We start from the raw sequence: 21,975 nt of genomic DNA on the forward strand, positions 1-21,975 counted from the left end.
CACTCATTGAGATGATAGTTTATTTGATAATATGTTACATAGTGTGCTGTATGCAATGGTCACGCTAACTAAGCTTCGCAATCAACTCCTCTGAGAAGAGGATTAGATCCTCGTTCTCTTTGTTCTTGATCTCGAGTGCCTGCTCAAGCGTGCGCATCTGCATCTCCTGTCGACCCAGCTGAGCTTTCAGCATCGCAATCTCGCTGTCGTACACTATCCGTGCCTGCTCCATCTCTTGACTTGCTTGCAGCAGCTTTGCATCCGCATGGCTCTTCAGGCTTTCATATCGACTGTCACTCGTCTCAAAGTCCTGCTTCAGAGTTTCAATAGCCCTCCTCAATATCATTTCATTCTATGCACACAATGTATGGTAATAAAAAATAATGTTCGTCAATGACTAAAGGGGTCGCAAATGCATATCGTAAATAAAAGATAAAGGGCCGATATGATCGTTACCTCGACATGCTTGAAATTGAGGTCCTTCAGCTCATCGTATCGCGTTTTGAGAAGCACAAACGCCTCTTCGGTCTCCTCTTTAGTCACTGTCAACTTTGCATTTTGCTCCTTGATCATCTGGATTTCTGTTGCCGTGCTCACTAAATGTCGATAGGAGACAAATCGCAGTTGAGTATGCATGCTTTTTTTTTTTTTTGTGGTTCTCGAGCTCTGATCAAGCCCTTGTTCGTCTAACTGATTTAATAGTTTACCTGCAATATCCGCGAGGCTCGACTCAAATTCGTCCAGGACGCTCTTCAGCTGCTCCTTTTCCCGCTTTTCCTTCTCCAGTGCCGTCTTGAGCTCCTCAATCTCGAACTGGTAGATGGCCGCTTCTTGCTCAGCCTAAAAACCACAATAGTTAATAGCAAGTGAATAAGTACCATTGCAAACCTACACCATGCATATACACCAATTGACTGCACCGATATATTTCCTTTCAATGCCAGCGCCATTGACTTACAGATCTCTCATATTCCTCTCGAATTTCATTTGTGATCTCGATACGGAGATCCATCCTGACGTTCTTTTTCATATCCTGCGGTCGATAAAGTAATGACATACGTTAGTGGAGTAGAATGAAGACACACGTGGGCATGCATCATTTGGTAATAAATGTTGGTGCTGTGTTTTGTCCTGTGATTTCAGGGTTACCTCCATCTCTCGAATGCTGTATCTAGGCGCATCTAAATTGGTAGAGTCGCGAATCCTGGAGGACAACATGATACCGCTGGGCCGACGAACAAGACCCGAGTCCTTTTTCTCAGCACTTGCAGTTCCCATTGTCGATTCACCGGCATTCGTCTCTGTCGATTCTGACTCTTCATGCATGGTCTCCACGACTTTGACCTCGTCCATAGGCGCAAAGGAAACAGAAGGCGTGGTCGATCCAGTTTCTGCAGAGTCGTGCGATGAAGACCCTGCTGATGAGGGCGCAGCCATGGTGCTTTCCTTCTCCGGTGTTCCCGGAAACCCCTGACCGGATTCAGCCTTCGACTTTGTCCGCCCTCTCGCTTTAGACATAAGATCGTCGAGCAGTGTTGAACGCTTTTCCAGTAACGTCGAGCGTTTTACTGCATTTGGCGAGGAGACGAGAAGTGAGGCAGAAGCGGCCTCCGGTGATGATCCTGCCGGAGTATATGAAGATGTCAGGACATTGACATCCCCAGGAGTTGAAGCTAAAAGCGATGTTCCATGCGGCATAGGGATTGCCGCTGTAGTTGATGACATCGCACCTCCGAAAGATGAAACAGGCAGCTGTCCTGAACTGACAGGCGGAGTGATATCTAGTCGGGATATTTCTGCGCTGCTTGACATCCATTCGGCAAAAGACTTTTCGTGCGTCTCACGGAAGTCTATAGATTCGTGAAGGCGTAATTCCTCATTTGTGATTCCATTGAGTCCTGATTGATTGAATTGTATATCGTCTGGGTCCTCGAAATCAGAGTAGTGGCTGCCCGTATCCTCCTTGTCATTCAAGATGCCGTTCTTCTTAGACCCAGTCTCGTCATTGACATTGACGTTCTGCACTACAATATCCACCTCGACATGCTCAATGTCTGTAGCGTCCTGCTTGACAAACTCGGGTCGATCCCCGTTGAGATTGTCGGGATCTGCAAGATTACCCATCGATTGCGGAGAAGCCGATCCAGACTGTGATGAAGTTAGACGGGAGACTGCACTGGTACCCTCGTCGGCCTTGACAGCCGAGTCTTGCGATTTTGGCGGCGAGCTATTGAGTTGATCTGTTGACTGTGAACCAAGAGTTGACGATGCTGCATCTTGGGCAGTATCGTGTTCCAAATGAATCCCTCCGTCCAGACCCTGACCGTCGTTCAAAACCTGATCCAGTGAGAGTTGCGCGCCCGCGCTTGTAAGGGCCCCCACCACCATACCAGCGTGTTGCCGTGGCGACATTCTGGTAACCGCCCGCGCTAACGGGCTTGAAGGTGTTCGTGTGCCCGTTCGTGAGGTCCTGAATTTTGGATTCAGCTCCTTATCCGACAGAGCATCATCCGTCATGTCCATGAAAGACTCGTCACCACCACCACCACCACCTTCCATTTGCCTTTGCCGTCTACTCCTAAATGCTGGCGATTGTCCGCGCGAGGCGCCCTTGATGGATCCAAAGGGCGATGAATGCTGCATAAGATTGCTTAGATATGCATCCGTGTCAGGATCGATCGAACTCATACTGGGACTAAAAGGATCCTCGATCTCTCCTTCAAGAATCCTTAGGTGTTCCGGATCCGAGACCACGAACGAGACGTGTCCAGAATGGCTGAGTTCATCTTCATGCATGTCCTCCTTGTCAACCATGGCGTTGAACGACACAAGGCTGTCTGAAGAGAGTTGTCGGGAGTGATATCTGTTATTGGAGACACGGGAACTGGGTCGTGACGTGGGACGAGACGTTGGGCGTGAAGTCGGTCGAGATGAAGAGGGTGTTGAGTAGACAGCAAGGTCGTTACCCAGGCCTATAGAGTTAGAGCTGACGTTGACTGGACTACTCGCACGTGAAGGCGAGTTGTTTATTGCTTCCAGATGAGAGCTGCCTGCCCCGGGAGATGCGACGCGATTGAAGGGTGCGGCACGCCGGGGCCGCGATCTTGTCCCGCTGCCAGTGGACGAGGCTGGAGAGCTCGCACGCTCAAGCATATGTCCCGCCGCTCGCTTCTCATCAAAAGACAGGTCTTCGACGCCTACTCCCGTTCCTGCTGGATCTCCTGACAGATAGTCGGTATTGTTACTGTATCCGTTGCGGCTGTGGCTGCCGATCCCTCCATGGTCCACTACCAGGCTGCTACTTGATCCAAACGTCCCTGGACCGCCAATTGCGTCCTCTGCAGCAGGGGTTTCTACAATTGTCGGCTCCAGATCAGTCTTTTTCGGTGCAGAAAACTTGTTGAGTGTGCTCTTTAGGTTTGAGACTCTCTTTCGAGTTGTGGTAGAGGTCAACGGCTTCCTGGGGGTTGGTCGCTCGAGAGGCGGTGCGGGGAAGTCGTCGGCGGTTGGTGCCGTCGGGTATGGTGAGTTGTTGATGGAGGGAGCGCTTGAGGTATTGAAGTTGGAGCGGAAAGCAGACGGCGTCGAAGAGGCGAATGGGTTGGCGTTGAAGGACGACTTTGAGGGCGGTGGTGGGATAGCAAACTACGGTAGGAGCCAGTAAGTGTGCATTAGCCATTAGATTGAGGTATTAGAAGATAAAATCGACAGTGCAGCGAAGGGAAGAGGAACGTACTTCTGCACTTTCGGCTGCAGCAAGAATGGCATCGAGATCGTAGGTGCCCCTCTTCAGGGGAGGAAGTTCCTAGAGTTCGGCAAAGAAGAGAGTAAGGTGAGGTCAGGACAGCCGCGAAGGCATAAACTTCGGGTTGCGGAGAACGAGAGCAGCAAAGGGATCTCGTCTTACGGGCGAGTCTTCTGGGTCCATGTGGTCAAGGGATGAGGATGTGAATGAGGATGGGGATGAGAGTGGGGAGGATCTGAGGGGTCAGATTGGACAGGCGGAAGTAGAGTAGAGTTCGTTGGAGGAATATATACGAGGAAGGGAAGGGTTCAAGAAAGGAGAGTGTGGACTCGAGAGCAAAAACCCACGTCACTGAGATACTGAGATATGGTGGCAGCTTAGCGTGGAGTCTTTGTTTGGGGCTGTACTTTGCTCCTCTTCTTTATGACAAAAGAAGAAGACGCTCGTTTTCTATCACGCGCTGGACGAAGGGGTGCGCATGAAAGCGGATACTCACAGACTGAGCAGAGAAACATGGTCCACGCTCAAGAAGGCAGCTAGGCCGCAAACAAACATAGGATTAGGATTAGCACTCCCCCTTTTCATAGGCCATGTTAGTCTGTTTGTTTGCTTCATCTGTTTTTCATTGCGTGCGTGCCTGGTTATCTGGCTAACCTGGCCAACATGCATCATCTCTCCCTGGTCCTGAAACTACGCCAGACGCGTGGCGTGTCGCGGTAAGACATCCATCGCCGCATTATTGGCCACCGCTTCCTGCTCCTGTTTCAGGATAATTTCCTTCCTCTTTGTTTATTTTATTCTTTTTTTTTTTTTTTTCAGGCACCAACACGAACTACAGGGACAGGACTTGATTGATAAGATGCATTCGCTCGCTGATCGACATTCCGAACGTTCTCCTTCCTGGCCAAAGTCGCCGTTGTCTGTCGCATTCGAACGATTTGCAGAAGCTGGCTCATCTTGCCCTCGAGCCATCGCCGAAGAACACTTCGACTAGCCCTTCTGGGATCCAGAAAGTTGATACTGCACTCGAACCGAATTGCGTGCACATGACGATTTCCTCGTGTATAAGTCTTGGTGACATCGTTCATTGTCGAGGCAGAAAGAGAGCGGTGATCCCTGCTAAAACTATTGTTGTTGGACCTACTCGACTTGACTAATTTAGAATTTTGGTCATCGATTGAGTAGTGCAGCGCCCAGTGGTAATTGCGGCCGAACGAATGTTGTGCACCCCGTAAGATCTGCGAACCGTGCCTCTTGATGCTGAGCGGGCAGACTCTGTCCAGATAATTCAACGACGCAAATCCGCTCTCTGCATGGCGTACAAGATGTCCAGGATGTCTCTCAGCTGATTTCATAGAGGTTGGCGCATCCGGTTGACCACTCTTCACTCCAGAATACGATTTCGTGCCTTCCTTGCCCACAGTGATGATCCCGTCCTCGGTACAATGAATCTGCCGTTCCTGAAATCGAGATCCTCGTGACCTGACCGAGATTTCTTCGAGCTGTGGACGCTGGATTGCGATACCACTTCGGAAGGCAATGGTTTGACTGCCAAGCTGGGGCTTGAACACGACCCTGTCCCTGTTCATATCGAAATGGTCAAAAACAAATGTGACGCCTGTTCGACAAACGTATTCCTGATACAGGAACAGACGGACGGATTTTGAGGCGATTGATTGGATGAGAAAAGGGATGGAGAGTGCCCTGAGAAACTTTGAGGTGTTGTATAGGCTGAAGTGGTCGGTTAGAGAAAGGTGCTGAATGATACTTGTCCAGATCTCTGGAGGGAACCCGTGTTGTGGCCTGGCAATTCCTGCGGAGCCTAAGGAATGTAATGATGGCAGGTTGGACATATTGAGGTTCCCTGGATATATGATGTGAATGCAGTGTCCGTCAACGAGTCGCTGGCTCGTATCGTGTTGAAGAAACAAAAGAAGGAGAGGAACGAGGAGGGGAGTGTGAGAAAACAAAGAAAGGTGAACGAAACAGAAGAGAAAAAAAAAAAAAAAGAAGGAATCTCGCCCTTCCATGGACGTGGGCAGATAAGACGCAAAAGGAAAGGAAGGAAGCACAAAGTGGTAGCGTGGTGTTGGTCACAACGGTTGCATTGGGCAAACCATGCTGGGCGGCGAACAAATTGCGATAAACAGGAGAAATGTTCATACGGGCAATGCGAACTTATCCGCGCCCAATGTTAAACGTTACAAACCTGTGTGGCAATTGCTTTTGGATGTTCCTTAGTATTCTGCCCGATCTATTTGCGCGTGGTTAAATGATAAGTTGAGACGTTGCGATCAAGTTTCTACTTGATATCATATAAATTGACCGACTTGCCAGAACTAGCTATAATTCACGGGCCAAAAATAAAAATAAAAATAAAAATAAAAAAGGCATGATACTGTACTGAGAAGAAAAAGGATCTTGAGCACTACCGAAACTAGTCAGCAACGCGTCGATCCACTCAATAGTGTGGAAATAGAATGCGATGCCGTCGACCAAGACATCAGAGTATATCTATCCAACATATCGGGCCGACTCTGACCAGTCGAGTGGGATGTCCACCCGAGGGTGGCCTGTATGTCAGGGAGGACCCCTGCTTGCAAATTGAAAGTGGGCCTGCAGGGGTGCGGCAACTCTGCTTTATGTATCGGCGATATTAACAATTATTCTTTGGAGGGTGTGGGAGAGTGCGTATGCAGATATGTCCCGTGCATGGGAGTAAAGGGCAGTGCAGGGGACATGATGGCTACGCGTTTTTCGTCGTTTTGTGCAACAGATCGGCCAGGCTGGATCGAACTGCTTTGCGGATCAAATTCTCACGGGAGACCCTAAGACTAGGAGTACCACTGCACGTTCAAAGCAGTTGCGGTCATCGGAGCCCGGTGCCAGTAAGCAATCTTCACTACTAGCGGGTGAGTTCTTACCAGGGTTACCGAGTGGGCTTCTGTCACATGGGACGCCGCCTTTCCATTTGTGCGAAGAGAAAGGGCTGCTGGCTTTGGATTCTTAGCACAGGAAACTATATTTTCAGTCGTTCGCCGCTGTCTGTTCCCGTCACGGATAATATTGTATGGCCTGCATCCCAAAGCACCTTCCCTTTCCCTTTCTTTTTCCCTCCTCCCTTTTCAGCACCTATCCTGTGCAATCTCTCTTTTTGTGCTTTCTTTCTTTCTCCTGTTTAGTCCTTTTCTTCTTCGCTTCCACCATTGCCCCAGATAAAAAGAAAGAAAGAGAAAAAGAAAAAGACCTATCCCTCCACGACCCACAACTCTTTTCACACACACCATTGAACGCTCCTCTCTCGCACTCTCTGTGCGCCTCAACACGATCCTCAATTGCAACCGGTAATCATCAAGAAACCACTGCCGATTTTTACCGTAAGCCAACTGCACTATGTCTAGTAGTCTTTCAACAAACTACGCCCTGCGTGTGGGGGCGATCGCCTTGATCGGAGGTGTCCTTGCCTACTGGTTCTGGACTTCGTCCTCCTCGGCCGTCGACAAGAAGCAACCCAAGCGGACAAAGAAGACCAAGACCACGACAACTACCACGACCACAACGATCGCTAAAGAACCCACGGATGCTCCTGTTGTCCTTGCGGAAGAAACCATTACGACCACCACGACCCTGCTCCGAGAAACCACTGCTGGCGCACACCTTGGTAAGAAAAACTTCGCCAAAAAAAAGCAAAAGGGGCAGGACGCTGAGGGATTTTTTTTCTTTGCCTTCTTGTCAAGGCGAAGACATGAGGTTTTCTTGATTCATGGTTGTTGGTGTCAAGGTTAATTGATCGATCGATCGATTTCTCAGATCCTTCACCCCCGGACCTTTGCTTATTTTGTCACACACGACATCGAGCGAACGGGGCACGTATTTTTTTCCCTTCCATCCCGCTCTCAATAAACAAAGAACTTAACGGTAGGGGCAACCCAGCGGCAACTACGGAGGCCGGCTAAGGTGCTGCTCCGCATATCGCGAAAAGAGGATGAGAGGAAGAAGGGGGGTAGCCGGAGAAAGCGATTCAGTTTCACAATGGCTAACATCGACCGTGCTGGCTCTACCCATGAATCTCTTTGCTTCACAGCCAAGGACACCAGCGAGAAGACACTGACCGAGGCTATTATTGATGCTGCCCAGGAGCCCGAGGTAAGAGAGAAAGCCAATTGCTACTACTATGCTGAGACGAGCGTTTTGTCCTGCAAGCCCTTTCTCTCCTTTCCCTTTTCCCCCTACTTCTTTCGTGCTGCATTACTTTGCCTCCCATTCCATTCTGCCGTCTTTATATCCTGTGCAGTTGTTTATGTTCTGCATCCTGTTGTCCAAAGTGCACTCCTTGAAATGGGAACCGACCATTTCACAGCCCTTCTTTGTTCTTTTTTCTTTTCTTTCTTTCTTTCCCGTATTCCGAGTCTCCATCGTCTCTGGAAGAGTGCGAAATAATTGAAACATTGCATACATGGATCCGCACACAATATTTTGCAATGACCCCACTTTTCCGCGTGTGAACTAAAATTGCATTTTTTTTTTTTTTTTTTTACATAAATGTATCCGGCCTGTTCCCTTTTCTAGACCACCGAAAACACGAGCCAGACTGAGGATGCACACGTACACGCAGAGACCGAGGCGGATACGAAAATAGAGGATGTTGTCATCGAAACCGTTGCCGAGAGAGCCATTGGGTGTGCTGTTGAGCCCGCCCTGCAGATCTCTTTTGAAGCGCCCGTCCCTGTTGTAGAAGAAATCAAACTCGATACTGTGGTAGAGGTGGTCGCTGAAGTGCATGCCACCTCTGCTGCTGTTGTTGTGGAGGATACAATTGAGGAGGTTACCGTTACTGCCAAAGTCACTGAGGAATCTGTGCTTGAAAAGACTGAAATTGTGATTGAAAATGAGCAGCAGGAGAAAGAGGAGGTGGTTGCTGCCGTTATTGTTGATGATGAAACGATATTGTTCTCTGAGGCAGCTATTGAGGCCGCGGTTGTAGAAGCTATTGTTGACACTGTTACTGATCACCTCATGGAATCCGCCGTTCTTGTCCAAGCGGAGGAGCCACAGCTGGAAAAACAACAAGAGCAAGAACAAGAGCGGGAACAAAAGCAGGAACAGGTGTCAGAACCTGAGGCTGAGGCTGAGGCTGACGAGGAAGAAGACCTTGTGGAGGAGTTTGACCATGAAGAAGAGCTCACATTGGTCTTTGAGAGGGAGATTCGAGAGCCAGTATTGCCTGCACAATCACGCGAGGAGGAGGAGGAGGTTGTGAAGGAAGTGTCCCAGCAGCAGGAGGTGACCGAAGAGGAACAGATTGAGATGCAGATTGAGACCCCAACGACTCTTGTGGATGAGAACATCGAGGTCGCCAAGGACACCGTGGAGTCGAAGCCATCGTCGCGCAAGGCTGCGGATTCATGGGCTAGCGTTAGTCAGGACAAAGTCCAGTCGCTCCAGGAGGTCTCGCGTGTAGCTCGTAAGCAATTCTTTCCTTTTCTTTTTTTTTTTTTTGTTATGCGAAATGTGTCATGGCAGACGTATCAGAAAGTACTAAATGCTTTTTTTATATATGTTTTTTTATATTGTTTAGAACACTCTGAGCTGAACGCATCTGCCCCCGAGTTCAAGCCTGCTTGGCTCACTAACAGCGCACCAGTACCTGTCAACCGCGCTACCATTTCACGAGGTAATTGAAGCTTTTTGGGAGGGTTAGCGGAAGGAGCTGTTGTGGGCACCACGAAGAGCTGTCTTCTGATTTTTCTTTATTCCCTGCACTGTCTGTTAAAAAAAATAGATGCTGTTGTCCCTTCAACAGAGGCATCAACACTTGGAACGCCAGCCAAGATGAAGTCCAGATGTAGGTTCTGGCCAGGCTGCACCAACAAGTCCTGCAAGTTCACGCATCCCTCGCTCCCTTGCCGGTAAGCAATCGCACGCATGAACGACTTTGGCGAATTCTCTAAAGAAAGAGAGAGAATGTGCGTGTAATAACGCTTCAAAATTCTATCCTTAGTGATCCCGAGAACTGTACATTCGGAGATCGCTGCATCTTTATCCATCCCAGCGACCCCCTTCCTCGGCCAAGAAGCGACAAGGTCAGCCGCAAGCCATCTGTGGCCAAGAAGCGAAGACCCCAGTCCTCGGACTCGACCGCGACCATGGTCGCAGTCACACCGGATGATGTTTGGAAGTAGAAGGATGGACTAAGGAGGCAGGTTCTAGGCTAGGGGGAAGGGAGGGAGAGAGGGAGGGAGGGGTGGCCCGGAGGATTGTTTTTGGTATGTCTTTGTTGGATGTCATTTTTTCATTTCTTCTCTGTAGATTCTTTTTTTTTCCCGTTGTTGTTTCCCATTTTTGTTTTATTACGCAGCCCAGAAATGCGGCCTCATAAAGAAACTACACGATTACATCGCCCACCTGTGCGCTCTTCCAATTCGAGTGCCACCAATTTTTTAAAACGCGTCAAAAGAGTAGGCTCGACGCGGCCCTCTCTATCTGAAATGGACTGGAAATTTTCAATTTCCTTTTTCGTCCATGTCATGACCTTTTAAAAAGGAAGTTGCTTAAGGGTTTTAGCTGCGATTTCTTAATTTTTTTCGGGTTTTGCGACTAGAACCCTTAAGCAGCTTCCTTTTTAAAAGGTCATGACATGGACGAAAAAGGAAATTGAAAATTTCCAGTCCATTTCAGACATAGTTTAGAGGGTTGCGTCGAGCCTATCAAAAGAGCTCTCAAACCAAAATACGTTTCACCTACACATGTATAAGCTTTTGTACATATACGTAAAACAGATGGTCGCTTTTTACGTCTAAACTCCCACGCGTTGTGTCTTATTAACTCCCACGCGTTTTGCATCTTCTGCAGCAAAGTGTTTTTTTTTTTTATTTACAAATGTTCACACGAACGCGCACTAGACGAAAAGGAAAAAAAAAAAACCAGTGGTCTGTGCTGGGGGGAACGAAAGTCGACCCCAGATCTCATGTTGATGGGAGAAGAACCCGAATCGGAGCTTTTTTTTAAAGGCTGCGATAGGCATCTCCAGCGGCCGCATTTCCATGTCCGCGAGCCTCGAGAGAGCTGTCGTTGGTGGCACTTCCGACAGCCTTCTGGGCAGTACCCTGGACCTGGTGGCCGATTCCCTGGGCGTGGGTCTGGGTGTCCTGGTTGGACTGAGCGGTCTGGCCCTGGGCCTTCTGGGCGGCACCAGAGCCGGCGAGGTCCTCACTGCCGACTGTGCGGCCGACTGTCTCCTTGGCGCTTCCGACGGCGGAGTTATAGGTGTTTGAGAGTCTGTCAGTCATTTTGTTAAAAGAGGTGTTGTGTGTGTGTGTGTGTGTGTGTGTTTGTGCTTATGGGGTTTCTGGAAGACAAGATACAGAAAAGAAAGTGGCAAAGAAATATTGTATTTATACGTTATTTGGTCCTAGGCTGATATGAGTCGCTTTGGATTGTGGATGGTGACATGGAAGGAAAGTGTTCACCATCAAGACTGGTGGAAGGGGGGACAGCGTTGCACCGCGAAAGGACAAGAACGCCTTTCATATGCAAATTACATGATGATGACAACGCGACGCGTCCAATCGACTTCCGGGAGGTTTCATCAGCTTGAGACGGTGTAGGGGACTAGTGTAAATGTAATGATGTCCTCACTCCCGGCCAAGCGCGCAGGCTGGAATATCCTCAGCACGCCATTTCCACAGTGGGTGAGGGGGGGGGGCTCAATGGAGGCCAATGCACCTTTGTTTACGTGTCGATGCTTTGCAGGCATCCAATGAGACTACGTATAGTCGCACACTGCCCTCGAAATGCACACGAAGACACGTAGGACGCGTAATTAGCTTTTTCTTTGCTTCTTTCTTCATGTCGTTTTTGCATCAGAGATATTACGGAAAACTATGACAATATGCTATTCTATGAGATAAATCTACCTATCTAGCTTCTATGTATGTCGAGATTGTCGTGTAGGATGAGGTAAAAAGATAACATTTGTATTACAAAGGAGCTAAAGGATGCATATAGTGCACGCGGACGCACGAACAGGAGTGTTTCCGTCCCTCTACTCACGCAACTCGCGCAGGAAGAGGTTGCTCTGTCCCCCATATTCGTCTGATCCATACGACAAATGCGTACCAGAATTTTGTCCCAGAATTGCGTCAGGCACGCCCGAATCATACCCGCTGCTCATCATCGGCCCCTGCGCTCCTGACTGCACATACCGGTACTGGCCGTAATCTGGTACGGTCGCCGTACTTGATAAACTCATGTGCTGCGACTGCGTCGACGGAGGCTGTGCCTGTGGGTCATACAGCTGCTGATCATACGGCGAGTGTTGGTACTGCTGGCTTTGCAGAGGTGACGATGATCCTGTTGCAGAGGCTGGCCCGACCATGGACGACGCAGTGATTGGAAGTGCTGAGTCGTGCACAGGCGGCCGGAAAATGTCCGTATAAGATGCGAAATTGCCCGCATCATCTCCATGCGCCGATCCACCAGGTGCTCCAAGGTTCGAGTTTCGGATCTTGCTCTTAAACTGTCTTGAAGGCTATGTGATTAAATATTGGCGATCAGCATATTTTCAATTTGACGCAAAGGCATGTTTATCCCTGTGCGAAGAACCCTTAACTTACAGATAGTTTCCACTTGCGAAAGACCCAGACACCAATACCGCCAGCGATCACAACTGCACCGATGACAACACCTATCGTGATGGCCATCTTGTTGCTCGAAGAACTGCTTCCCGCCGAGGCTACCTCTGAAGGCTTAGCAGGGTCAGAAGTGGTAGCCGAAGGACCCGTTTGGGAGTGTTCACCGCCATGAGATGTCACTGGCTTATTGGTTGTCGTCTTTGGAGGATTGGATGTTCCTGGTGTAGTGGTTGCCTCTGGGGTCGTGATAGGAGGAGGAGGAGAAGGGGTGGTAGTGATTATGGGATCCGTTGGCACAGTGGTTGTGGTTCCTGGAGTCGGCTCAACAGTGGCTGTGGTTGCAACAGTTGTGGTTGCAACAGTTGTGGTTTCGGGCAAAGTTGTGGTTTCGGGCGAAGTTGTGGTTTGCACATTCGTGGTAGTGGTGATCGGTGGGTCTGTGGTGGTGACCGTTGTTTGTTCGATAGTGGTGGTGATGGTAGTAGTGGCGGTGGCGGGAGTAGTCACGGTCTCTGGACTCGGGCTTAGGCTTGAAGCACCAGCATCTGTAGTAGTAACAGTAGTTGAAGTATCAGCAGAAGCAGAAGCAGAAGCAGAAGCAGAAGCAGAAGAAGGCGGGGATGAGGAAGGCGTGATATCTATTAGAGATCGGCCGAATGATGATAATCATAAGAGAGGACGTAGGAACCATACAACGCGTGGTGGTTAGACCCAAGTTCGAAAGTAATTGTTATGAGCAACTGTGGAGCAGGTAATCAGCGAAATATTACAAGTTGCCGTACTGGGAGATGTAGCAGTAGTTATAGAAGGAGTAATAGCCGTTGTCGTCGTTGCGCTAGAAGATGTGGGAGAGGGTGTGTCTATGGAGGGGTCAGCAGAGTGCTGAGTGGTAGACGTAGTGACGGATGCAGTGATGGGTGCAGTGGTGGGTGTAGTGGTGGATGCAGTAGTGGATGCAGTAGTGGATGCAATGGTGGATGGTTCTGGGGTAGATGGCTCTGTGGCAGGGAGCAATGAAATTAATCGGCGGCGACGAAATAGAGGTGGCGGCGAATAGATTGGTGAAAATGGGATTCAGGTCATAGAAAAGGCCGATCAGTACGCTTGCTCTGCTCTCTCTTTCTCTTTCAAATGCACCAGGCTCCTTTTCTTGTTCTCTGTTGACATCGCTCAACCAGTGTTCTCTCGTCCCAAGGCTCTCTTCCGGATAGAGTTGGTGGTTGTTTGGGGTACAAAGAGCAACTGTAATCGAGGGCACAGCGAAATCAGTCCCGATCCGATCTCATGGCCATCATCTGTGCTCAAGATGCGTCGTTTGGGATGGCAGCAGACAGGGACGGCAGCGCTCTCGTGGGAAGTTAATGTAGATGTTGTCATTGTCATCCTGTGTATCTTTCCACCTGCCCTGTCTATATGATGGCTCATCAGGCGAGATAAAGAAGCCCTACATCGCCACCATTCATTCCAGTAGAGCGAGAACTTCAGGGGCACCAGATATCTGAAAGAAAGGAAGGAAGGAGGAGCATAGGATGGGGCAATAGGGATAGAGGAAGGAGAGTAGAGAGGAAGAGTGTTCTGGTGAGCCTGATAAGGTTACCCTTGCGATTGAATGGAATAATGCTGCGACTGTCACTCCCCCTGCAGTTCTCCTTGTTCCAGACACATTTTTTCTCTCCCCATGGTTCCGGCGCTAGTGCACCTGTTGAAGCAATAAAAATGGACTAGCCTTCAAGCGGAGGATGGCGCTGGTGGTAGAGGAAAAGGAACATAGTCTCTGTACTTCTGACCCCGTTGTAATCTCGTCTTCCGCAACCATCATCCACTCACTTCCATCCGTGCCCACTAGGTGGAATGAAAAGCGCAAAGCATCTAGGCGTCTTTTTTTTTTTTTTTGCTTTTTGCTTTTTTGTTGGGTCTATTCTTTGGCCAGCTTCCGTCATAGTTGATGAAGATGTAGAAAGAAACCTTACCAGGGGTGGCGGAAGCAGAAACGACGCCCTTGACCAGGTCCTCATTAACATCCCGCCTCTCGTTCTTTTCAAATGTCGGGAATCGCTCGAGATTTTTGCTGAAGCTATATAGGGCCCGCCTCTGCTGACGAGCGGAATGGGTATAGGCAGAGACCCTCGCAGGTCCATGACCGTTATCCTCGTTGGTGATCTGCCAAAGATTTTGAGGATGATTATGGTGTTGCTGTTGTTCTTGAACCTGGTGCTGATAATTCCGTTGACCCTGGCAGCCTGGTAGGGCGAGCACCAGACCCACAGCAAGCACCAGCCCGAGTGTCGACTGTCCTCTCATTGTGACGCAAAAAAAGGAGAGAAGGAGAGAAGGAGAGAAGGAACTGGAGAATGAGAGCTGTGGTGAACGAGGGGGAGGGAGGGTTTCTGTCCCTGAACAATCCTTTTATTTGAACGCCAGGTGTTTCTGGGCAATTGTGTGACACGAACAAGGAGAGAAAATAGAACAGGCGCTTGATCGTGTCTAGATCTCTGCGGCCGTGGAATGATGAGTGGAACGAATGAATGGGTGAATGAATGAAAGCAAAAGGCAAAGGAATCGCAACGCAGCAGCAGGAAAAGAAAAAAAAAAGAAAAAAAAGAGAAAGAAGAGGCAAGAGGGAGGCGGAAATAAGGGACGACAGCGGTGCACCGGCTTTCTTTCTCATCTGGTTTTCTTGTTGTTTCTTGTTTCCGTTCGTTATTTGGTCTCAGTGCTGGTAGATGACCTAGTTACGCCCAATGAACTGCTCCTTAAAATTAAAATAGCTGTAATAACTGGCCCCCACACGGGACCTGAAGGCTCTTTGCCGGCCTCCACCATGAGGAATGGAAGCCGCATCGAATGTCCATACGCATCCATCCCAACGGTCCCAGACATAATCACACATTTGAATTATCACGTAGAAAGCAGGGTACACCCATTCCATTCCGCACCCCCTGTCTTGCCAGGTGGACAAGGTTCAATTCAATTCAAGACCAGCCCGCCTTGGCCCAATCTCGATGGATACCACACTCGCTGGGCAAAAATGTCGTCAACACGCATCTTGCACATTCTCCCCAAGTAGCTCTTAGCCCCATTAGCCTGAGACCGTTACGTATGCTTTCTCTCCCGCAGAACTATAAAGCAAAAGACTGCCAGGGCTAATATTACATGGCAAACATTCTTCCCATCCTTTATTGCATTTTCTCATGCATCGTCCTAGACTAGCCACTTGAAAAGAACCCTCAAAAGTCCACTTACCTCGAATTCTTTTCCCGCCCACTGGAAGCCGATCGCCCCGTACTGCATTATAGAAACGTATCGATGTATTGATCCTGCATAAGAAAAAGCCGCGCCAGTGCTGTCATTTCGCCCAGATTCATAATTTATTGTCTGGTTCTTTGTTGCAACTACTGTGCTGGCCAGTCAATTCTTTTTGAGTACTTCACAGGCGACGATGGCGAGCTGAGAGCGACGAGGATGAGAACGACGACGAAAAAAGTGTTTTGGAGTGTCAGGAGTGTAGTTGCGAAGGTGAAAGTGATCCAGTTTATTCTGTCAATTGATTGATTAATAGCGGTCGTATCTCTCGTCGTAACGAGGGCGGCGCTCGTATCCACGGTCGTAAATGGCTCTGTCGTCGTAGCCGCCGCGTCCTCCCATGTCATAGGGTGCCGGTCTGTAATCGCGAGGCGGGCGGTCCTCGTATCTTGGGCGGGCCCCCATCCATCTGAAAGTGTCGTGTACGCGCAGTTGACAAAACAGAACGTGAATATGTTAGCTACACCAGTGAATAACACCAGAAACACAAGCAAGCGATAGTCCTCAAAGACGAAAGAGCCCTGGCAAGGTACCAAAGCCAGAGGATACATGATAACCGCTCATAGAGTCAGATTCTAGACCCAACAGCGGCGCATATTTGTCCCTCAGGCCGATGACAAATTGTTTGGATACTCTACTTATCATAAGTGCGATCAAATCGATCATACCTGTCATACGGAGCGGGGCGACCGTAGTCGCGTGCAGGTGCGCCTCTGTATTCCCTAGGATCAGGTCCACGGGGATCTTGGCGTGGGTCGAATCGATCTCCACGGCGATCTAAGTGGTGTGATATTGGTCGTGATACCAGGTGGTTAGATTGGTGCTGCATGTGTAGGCGAGAACTATTGGTTTCGCCAAATTTAACTGCATGCGATACCATAGGGATAGTGAGGCATACCCGTGCCCCTCTCGCGCTTGGGGGGTCCACGGTATTGGCCAGGAGTGGGTGTTCTCGCACGACCGCGGCGAGCCTATGAGGTCAAAGACAAAAAATTACAAAGAGTGGTCAAAATCGGAAATCCGCTCCGTCCATGGCAGTACAGTAATTCCTGGCGAAGCGCAGAATGAATGGTGGTACTTACCATGTTGACGGACATAGCGCGTCCGTGGAGTTCGAATCCGTTCAGCACCTGCATAGCAGCATCAGCATCTTCAGGACGGACCATGGTCACAAAGGCGAAGCCACGCGACTCGCGGGTATGGGGGTCGAACATGATTTGAACCTTCTCGACCTAAACAAAGCAGCCCCGATCGATGAGAACCATGGTCAGGAAGGCATTTCAGAGGCAAAACTGTGGATTCTTATCCAGATATATTCACGAAGAGCAAAACATGGTGATCCGTCGCCATGATATTTTTTGGCTGTTCGGTGAACTGCCACATCGTTTCGCCTTTGTTGACCAGCGACTTGTTGCGTATGTGAGCATGGCTGGAAGGGATGAATCAAGGTAGACTGCGCCAATTCAATCGAAGGTGCCATCCCAACGTTGCTGGTTTCGGTGCAGTTGCAGCTGCAGTTGCGGAAGCTCACCTTGCCGTATTTGCCAAACAGGTCCTCTAGATCCGCCTGCTCAGTCTTGTTGGAAAGGCCGTTGACAAAGAGATTGTTGCCTGGGTTCACTGACTCGTCGATGTCGGCATTGTTTCTGGTATCGGGTTTGAAAAGAAGTTGCAAAAAGTCAGGCGGTGCGCAAGAGAGTGTTGTTGTCTGTTGCCGTTGCTGGATACATCATATTCGCTTGTATTTTTTTCTTGATGTCTTTCTTTTGGTCTTGATGAGGTGATTGCTGTTGATCAGAGCAAGATGTCGCAGATGCAGTTGCTCCTGTCCAGACCATTACATAGGAGGCGCAAGCAAAGACACAAGACAACACATAATGCTCCCGCATGTTTTTCGGCTGGCGCAAGATATCGATATACATACGTTGCGCGGGCAGGGGAGCGACTTCTTGGACGAGGAGATCTTGATCTGGAGCTGGCGGGGCTCTCACCACGTCCGCGATGTTCAGATTCGGTGTAAGTATCGTTCATGCTGTGATGGGGGGGAGGGGGGGAAGAAGGATGGCGAGGATGTGGAGCAGAAGGGCGAGGGTGAGTTTACTTTAAAAACAAGGCAAGGCGAGGACAGAACCATCACGTGGAATGCAACCCCTTAACGTAAACAATCCTCGCTCGTCTGCAGAGACTCTCCCCCCTCCCACACGAGTGTGCATATACCACTCCCTTCTCCTCAGTTTGCTCCTTCCTTTCTCCGTCCAAATCGCCTTCCGCTCTTGCTGTTATGTCCTCCCCATTCCTCCGTACAGTTGTCACAGCCAACCGCAGCATCATGCGCGCTGCCGGCCGCCCTGGAGCAAAGAAGGGCAGCTCCACCGCACTCAATGGCGATGCTCGAAATGATCTTATCAAGAAGGTTCTGTTTGACGCCCCTCCTAGACCACCCGTGCGCATGTCTCCCGAAGACCTCGCCCGCCATGAGACTATCGAGCGTGCCTGGAAGCTCGTCCGTCAACAGCGCAAGCAGGAGCAGGAGAAGACTCTGGCCCGGAAATTCGAAATGATGCGCAAGGCCAACGCCGAGCTCGAGGCCACCAGCCCAATCCTGTTCAAGCACTCGCAGACCAAGGAAAGGAACGCCGTCTTCCCAAGGCAGCTCAGGACCCTCACGGATACGCCCGCAAAGCAGATCTGGAACTATCGCCAGTCGACAGCAACCAGCCACAAGGCATGAGGGGCCGATCCGATAATGCAGATCAGCGGTACCAGGGAAACATCTAGCCACTAACAACGTGCAACGGATTTCAGTCCTCTGGAGCAGAAACAGGATATAGCTCATTTCGATCCGCTCGGGATGTACTGGCAAGCAGGAGCGGGAGCATAGCAGAGGAAGAAAGCGCGGAAGCATCATTGATACTTAGACACTCAGCACCACATTGTACACCACCGAAATATATCTATTACGATTCATCATCATATTGGCTTGTTGTTGCAAATGCAATTTGGATGCTGGCAATGCAATTGAAAGAGATGGCATGAACGGTATCATCATGGGTGAATATATGATTGTGCAACCTCAAACTCTCTTTATTTCTTCTTTTTCTCCGCATCGGTGGCAGACGTGGGATGCGCGTGCCTGCGGTTCTTTTTCTCCTGTCTCTCGCGCTCCAGTCTATCGGCCTTCTTCCGTTGCCACGTCTCCTTAAGGACTTTCTTCACATCGTCCAAACCCTTGCTAAAGTTCTTTTCTGCTAATCCAGCCAAGAGCTCAACCTGGTCCTCCCTGACCTCGAAATTGAAAGTTGAACAGAAGGGCTCAGTGGCGGGATTGAAGTCTCCTTGGTACTCTGGATTTGGGATCAGTGGGAAATAGATCAAGGTGATAGGCTGGACGTTGAAGCTCCGTTTGCTGGATGTAGGAGCCTTGGTAGAGACTTCAGATGAATCCCCCACTGGAGAGGACGATTCTGCTTCGTCCGGTGAAACGACGCGATCGGCATCACGATCGTCCGCTACGAGACCGTGGAAGATCTCCACATGAGTCATTTTCCGTGGAGGTCCGCCCTCCTGCTGTTCCAATTGCTCTGCCCTCGTCTTTGAGATGGGAGGCCACCTTTCAATCCCTCGCCTCTTTACATACTCATCTATATCAGGTGGTATACGTTCAAAAGCGTTTTTTTGTTAACTGGATGTTGAAAAAAGAAAAGAAAAAAAGCAAGATTGATAATAAAATCATAGACCATACCAGCCTTCTCAAACCATGGGACATTCTCGATTTCTGCACTGCTGTCAAAGGCCAGGACCACATCGATGTCACGACCAGGCCGCAGCAATGGATACAAAGGTAGGTTGTTGTCCATCCCCGCATCGTTCAGATAAATATTTTTCCTGCGCGAGAATGCTTCGGATTCCGGCTCGGGGTTCGGCAGCTTGTAGAACGGATTCGGGAAGCATGACGGCGACAGAGGATGGATCAAGGACATGCCGTCAATGTACTGGTGTTTTCAAGAGAGATTTCAGCAATCAGCGTATGGAGCATTTGTAGTTGATGCATCTTGTTCTCCAGGCTGTAACGCATATGCCTACATCTTTGATATAGTCATCCATAGAATCTGACATGGCCTTGTTGAGAAGCGGTTGGACTTCCTTGTAGTAGTCTGCCAAAGTTGCTGTAAAGGCCGATCCGAATGTTCCGAGCAAGATCGCCAAATTCGTCTCAGGGACCCTCTCAACGCTCTTGCCTTCGACAAATCGACGGCCAAAGGCCCAGGTTGGGATCCAGGCTGTCGATAGAGTAGAACGTCGAATCAGTGTCGGACTAAATTATTCATCGCAAAAAAAAAAAAAAAAAAAAAAAAACATGTTTGCTAGCGGTCATGGATGAGTTGCGTTACCTGAGGTCTCCTCACTTCCGAATTCGTAAGGTGTCATCTCGAACCACTGGTAGTAATGCGTATCTGAGTTTTCATCTGCAACATCGTCATCGACAATAACTTCACTTTTCTGCATCCGCTGAGTCATTGATTCAGGAAGAACATGGGATACGGCCGTGTATATTGGAAGGGGTTGATCGCCATAATTTGTCCAACGACTTTGCTGTGACAGTTTGAAATCCAATGGGTCAACCCACTCGCTGTTGTCGCCATCCCTCTCTCGATGGATAAGGAGTCGCGAGGCCAGGACCGTGCCGAAGGCGTCGACTAACGTGATGACACGACTTTTGCTGTATTTTTGGACAATTCCCTCCAGGATAAGTTGAGCTGCGCCAGGGTTGGTTAGCATGGTGTCGATAAACGATGGGTAATGGGCAATGGGGACGTTCATTGACTGTTTGAAGTGCTCAAGTGTCTTTGTGAATGATCTCTGTCCAAGCGTAAAGTATTGCGCAATCATCCAACAGCTGCCTGAGACGCCTGCCATATACATGGTACAATCGAAAAGTCCTGCCTTTTTGGCTGCAGTCATGTAACCGAGCGACGATACCATTGCTCTGTAGCCGCCACCGCTATGATCATGAAGAACACACCATATATAGTTTAATACATGACCCTGTAATCACGCGAATAGAGTGATACGTAAGATGAATCTTACCTGCCCGCAATGGCGACGACAGGGATGTCACTTTCGTGAACCTCCGATTCCTTGACTCCCATGAACTTTGCAAAGGCCTTTTTCATCTTTTTTCTGCGGACTGCTTGGAAGGCCACCTCCTGCGGACAGATATTATTGCCTTGCCTGGAGAATGAGTTGCCGCCAAAAAAAAAAAAAAAAAAAAAAAACTCGATTGAGTTGGACCGTTCACTTTCTGAGGTCAAAATTTTTTCTCCTCGCTATCACTATGACATCGGAGGTAGCAAAGTGTGTCTCCTACTGACCTGACAGTGGCGTCGAGTTGGATCTCAGGGTTCTTGCTGCTGTCCTGCATGTTGTTGATAATGGACTGATAGAGTGATCCATCTCCGAGCTGAAGCTCCTTCCTGATGGCGTCCACGGCTGTGAAGTAGTCTGCAAGGGTGGGGACTCGTCCCTTGATCTCCTCGCCAATTTTTTCGCCCAGATTCTGCATCTTTTCCATAATGTCATCCATAGAAAGGGTAGGGATCGTAGGGATTTTGGGAATTGGAATCGAAGGCAGAGGTCCCGGTAGATTGATCCTGTCGCGGCTACTTTCTCCATCCGCTTCAGGGGCCGTTTTGTCCTTGCCCTTGTCTTTGCCCTTGTCTTTGCCCTTATCCTTGCTGTCGGTGTCTCCTTTGCTCTTTGGCGGGTGAGCTTTGAGTTCCAGTACTGGTGGATCGCGACTTTTCGGCTCTTCACAGGACGCTCCCTTTGTAGGGAGGATAATTGCAGAGCCGACGCTCAGCAGTGCCATGAGGGATGCCTTTATATCAGACCACCGCGACTCTAAATGCTTGGATTAAATTAATTTTCTTAGCGCAAACCATGCATGAAAGTAAGAGTCTAGAGATGACGGCCAGGAGTATCGAACCCAGTCAGGATCTGCAAGTAAAAAAATCAAGCGGAGGAGTGGCCATACCATCCGATGACTCCTTGGGTGTGCTCCTTTTGTTAAAATGCTGTGAGGATGTAGAGAAGAATAAATCGTGCTGTTGATTGGAGTGTGCTGCAGGCGGGATAAGAGGGCGCCATGGGCGTTGAGTGGGTTGGTGTCGTGCAGCATCAAAGTGCCATGGGGAGGCGCAGGGACGTCGTAACTTTGCGCGGAGCAGCAGCGACATGTTGATTGTAATGGCGTCAGTGATTCGCGAAGGGAGGGATCGCAGAAGAAGAAGCAGG

The 21,975-nt window shown here is 49.4% G+C and overlaps 8 protein-coding genes across 8 annotated transcripts; 3 read left to right on the forward strand and 5 right to left on the reverse strand.

Annotated features, from left to right (window-relative positions):
- Positions 1-1,112, reverse strand: BC939DRAFT_59023 (uncharacterized protein). Its single transcript, XM_051561768.1, has 4 exons — positions 959-1,112; positions 708-840; positions 457-596; positions 1-352 (listed from the first exon to the last, which is right to left on the reverse strand). Exons 1-4 carry the CDS (start codon positions 1,055-1,057, stop codon positions 65-67), a joined length of 660 nt encoding a protein of 219 aa, XP_051414884.1. The 5' UTR covers positions 1,058-1,112; the 3' UTR covers positions 1-64.
- A 3,408-nt stretch (positions 1,113-4,520) lies between these two features.
- BC939DRAFT_443162 (uncharacterized protein) lies at positions 4,521-5,723 on the reverse strand. The gene has a single exon (XM_051554498.1). It carries the CDS (start codon positions 5,596-5,598, stop codon positions 4,561-4,563), a length of 1,038 nt encoding a protein of 345 aa, XP_051414885.1. The 5' UTR covers positions 5,599-5,723; the 3' UTR covers positions 4,521-4,560.
- Positions 5,724-6,673: 950 nt separating this feature from the next.
- On the forward strand, positions 6,674-9,981 carry BC939DRAFT_443165 (uncharacterized protein). Its single transcript, XM_051554499.1, has 6 exons — positions 6,674-7,406; positions 7,830-7,891; positions 8,315-9,209; positions 9,324-9,419; positions 9,528-9,654; positions 9,747-9,981. Exons 1-6 carry the CDS (start codon positions 7,139-7,141, stop codon positions 9,925-9,927), a joined length of 1,629 nt encoding a protein of 542 aa, XP_051414886.1. The 5' UTR covers positions 6,674-7,138; the 3' UTR covers positions 9,928-9,981.
- A 1,808-nt stretch (positions 9,982-11,789) lies between these two features.
- BC939DRAFT_474710 (uncharacterized protein) lies at positions 11,790-14,679 on the reverse strand (the record flags this gene model as incomplete). The annotated part of the gene is made up of 4 exons (XM_051558440.1): positions 11,790-12,275; positions 12,361-13,016; positions 13,149-13,376; positions 14,349-14,679. The coding sequence occupies 4 exons, from the start codon at positions 14,677-14,679 to the stop codon at positions 11,790-11,792; spliced, it is 1,701 nt and encodes a 566-aa protein (XP_051414887.1).
- On the forward strand, positions 14,613-15,512 carry BC939DRAFT_59190 (uncharacterized protein). Its single transcript, XM_051561769.1, has one exon. The coding sequence runs from the start codon at positions 14,912-14,914 to the stop codon at positions 15,443-15,445; it is 534 nt and encodes a 177-aa protein (XP_051414888.1). The 5' UTR covers positions 14,613-14,911; the 3' UTR covers positions 15,446-15,512.
- A 558-nt stretch (positions 15,513-16,070) lies between these two features.
- On the reverse strand, positions 16,071-17,741 carry BC939DRAFT_443196 (uncharacterized protein). The gene is made up of 5 exons (XM_051554500.1): positions 17,606-17,741; positions 17,213-17,327; positions 16,764-16,913; positions 16,350-16,652; positions 16,071-16,090 (listed from the first exon to the last, which is right to left on the reverse strand). The coding sequence occupies exons 1-4, from the start codon at positions 17,710-17,712 to the stop codon at positions 16,542-16,544; spliced, it is 483 nt and encodes a 160-aa protein (XP_051414889.1). The 5' UTR covers positions 17,713-17,741; the 3' UTR covers positions 16,071-16,090; positions 16,350-16,541.
- Positions 17,742-17,810: 69 nt separating this feature from the next.
- On the forward strand, positions 17,811-18,650 carry BC939DRAFT_443197 (uncharacterized protein). Its single transcript, XM_051554501.1, has one exon. The coding sequence runs from the start codon at positions 17,963-17,965 to the stop codon at positions 18,410-18,412; it is 450 nt and encodes a 149-aa protein (XP_051414890.1). The 5' UTR covers positions 17,811-17,962; the 3' UTR covers positions 18,413-18,650.
- Positions 18,651-18,681: 31 nt separating this feature from the next.
- BC939DRAFT_443198 (acyl transferase/acyl hydrolase/lysophospholipase) lies at positions 18,682-21,975 on the reverse strand. Its single transcript, XM_051554502.1, has 7 exons — positions 21,716-21,975; positions 21,054-21,582; positions 20,770-20,913; positions 20,073-20,683; positions 19,765-19,961; positions 19,424-19,673; positions 18,682-19,322 (listed from the first exon to the last, which is right to left on the reverse strand). The coding sequence occupies exons 1-7, from the start codon at positions 21,915-21,917 to the stop codon at positions 18,766-18,768; spliced, it is 2,490 nt and encodes an 829-aa protein (XP_051414891.1). The 5' UTR covers positions 21,918-21,975; the 3' UTR covers positions 18,682-18,765.

The sequence above is a fragment of the Gamsiella multidivaricata genome (assembly GCF_025024155.1).
Source record: "Gamsiella multidivaricata strain RSA 2152 chromosome Unknown BC939scaffold_14, whole genome shotgun sequence".
In the NCBI taxonomy this organism is placed as follows: Eukaryota; Fungi; Mortierellomycota; class Mortierellomycetes; order Mortierellales; family Mortierellaceae; genus Gamsiella; species Gamsiella multidivaricata.

Bases quoted from the DNA above. Each gene is read 5' to 3' on its own strand.
- BC939DRAFT_443198 (XM_051554502.1), bottom strand. From the start codon at position 21,917: ATGTCGCTGCTGCTCCGCGCAAAGTTACGACGTCCCTGCGCCTCCCCA. The intron at 20,914-21,053 runs GTCAGTAGGAGA...CTCATTCTCCAG, and splicing joins CAACTCGACGCCACTGTCAG to GCAAGGCAATAATATCTGTC. The intron at 19,323-19,423 runs GTATGGTCTATG...CACCTGATATAG, and splicing joins CCCATGGTTTGAGAAGGCTG to ATGAGTATGTAAAGAGGCGA.
- BC939DRAFT_443197 (XM_051554501.1), top strand. From the start codon at position 17,963: ATGTCCTCCCCATTCCTCCGTACAGTTGTCACAGCCAACCGCAGCATC.
- BC939DRAFT_443162 (XM_051554498.1), bottom strand. From the start codon at position 5,598: ATGTCCAACCTGCCATCATTACATTCCTTAGGCTCCGCAGGAATTGCC.
- BC939DRAFT_443165 (XM_051554499.1), top strand. From the start codon at position 7,139: ATGTCTAGTAGTCTTTCAACAAACTACGCCCTGCGTGTGGGGGCGATC. The intron at 7,892-8,314 runs GTAAGAGAGAAA...TCCCTTTTCTAG, and splicing joins ATGCTGCCCAGGAGCCCGAG to ACCACCGAAAACACGAGCCA. The intron at 9,210-9,323 runs GTAAGCAATTCT...TATATTGTTTAG, and splicing joins GGAGGTCTCGCGTGTAGCTC to AACACTCTGAGCTGAACGCA.
- BC939DRAFT_59190 (XM_051561769.1), top strand. From the start codon at position 14,912: ATGAATGAAAGCAAAAGGCAAAGGAATCGCAACGCAGCAGCAGGAAAA.
- BC939DRAFT_59023 (XM_051561768.1), bottom strand. From the start codon at position 1,057: ATGTCATTACTTTATCGACCGCAGGATATGAAAAAGAACGTCAGGATG. The intron at 841-958 runs GTAAGTCAATGG...TGTGGTTTTTAG, and splicing joins GAGAGGAATATGAGAGATCT to GCTGAGCAAGAAGCGGCCAT. The intron at 353-456 runs GTAACGATCATA...TTGTGTGCATAG, and splicing joins TCAATTTCAAGCATGTCGAG to AATGAAATGATATTGAGGAG.
- BC939DRAFT_443196 (XM_051554500.1), bottom strand. From the start codon at position 17,712: ATGAACGATACTTACACCGAATCTGAACATCGCGGACGTGGTGAGAGC. The intron at 16,914-17,212 runs GTGAGCTTCCGC...TGCTTTGTTTAG, and splicing joins TGTTTGGCAAATACGGCAAG to GTCGAGAAGGTTCAAATCAT. The intron at 16,653-16,763 runs GTAAGTACCACC...TTGACCTCATAG, and splicing joins GCGCTATGTCCGTCAACATG to GCTCGCCGCGGTCGTGCGAG.